The sequence below is a fragment of the Bison bison genome, unplaced genomic scaffold (genome assembly GCF_000754665.1).
Source record: "Bison bison bison isolate TAMUID 2011002044 unplaced genomic scaffold, Bison_UMD1.0 scf7180017864375, whole genome shotgun sequence".
Lineage (NCBI taxonomy): Eukaryota > Metazoa > Chordata > Mammalia > Artiodactyla > Bovidae > Bison > Bison bison.
Genome location: NW_011494947.1, coordinates 5,372,611 through 5,373,562, shown reverse-complemented (window position 1 = coordinate 5,373,562; position 952 = coordinate 5,372,611). Strand labels below are relative to the sequence as shown.

The 952-nt window shown below is 51.6% G+C and overlaps 1 protein-coding gene across 1 annotated transcript in view; it reads right to left on the bottom strand.

The window, feature by feature from the left end:
- Positions 1 to 184, bottom strand: part of FAM129B (family with sequence similarity 129, member B) — a 54,084-nt gene extending 53,900 nt beyond the window's left edge. Inside the window, exon 1 of the mRNA XM_010856969.1 lies at positions 95 to 184. Coding sequence (XP_010855271.1) covers positions 95 to 184 — 90 coding nt within the window. The remainder of the gene's footprint in view (positions 1 to 94) is intronic.
- Between the last annotated feature and the right edge of the window lie 768 nt (positions 185 to 952).

The window sequence follows — 952 nt, the reverse complement described above, 5'->3', positions numbered from 1 at the left end:
GCCCGCCCCTGCTCCCCTGCCCCCAGCCCCGCCCGCGGCTGCCAGCTCTCAGGAAGTTCCTTGGCCTTGATCCGACCTGCCCCAGAAGGTGTACCCGCCCGTCTTGCACAATAGTGCAAGAAAAGGGAGGTAGCAAGGAGAGCTCCGACTCAAAGGCCAGGCGCGCATTCCTTGGACTCCGCATGTGGGTATTTCACTTCGGAGGTGGCTTGTGGTACAGGACAAGTCAGGAATAGAAAAAAAAAAAGTACAGTTTGTAAAAGATGCAGATTCAAAAGCCATGGACCAGCATGGAGTTTGGGGGCTGGGCATAGTTGGGTCACAGGTACCAGGAGAATGTGTTTCAATTCTACCCCACTATCCCCCAAGCTGGTAGGGGAGCCGGGTTAACCCCTGGGACCCCCAGATAATGGACTGGGGTAGCAAAAGCCATCCTTGGCTGCTGATGTTCAGACCTCCTGTACTGCATCCTAGGGGTCATCCCGTTTTTGCTTGCTTACCCAATGACTGAGTACTTAGCCACTTCTCTGTGTGCCCCACCCTGTAATTGGACAGCTTTTACTGCAGCTGTGACATAGGCAGAAAGCGATGATAATAAAAGTTAACATTGCTGAGCACGGTGCTTCAGACCTATCAACGCCAACAGAAGATAGGTTTGAAGTTGACTAATGGGATACAGGGCACTCGTCATGCAGTAGGTGATAAACACCTGCTGGCTCGGCTCTCTACAAGATGCTGGGGATGAAAAGAGAGGATGCAAGCTGTCCTACCTGCTCTGGGCCCCAGGACATGTGGCAGTATTGAGAACCTCAGTTTCCTCATCCGTCCACTGAGAATAATGATGCTTTGTTGTGAGGATTAAATGAGATAACAGAGTGACTAGCACAGCACCTGGCAAGGTTGGGTCATCTCAGTAAACAGAACCCACCATTCTATTATTCGTCACAGTCCC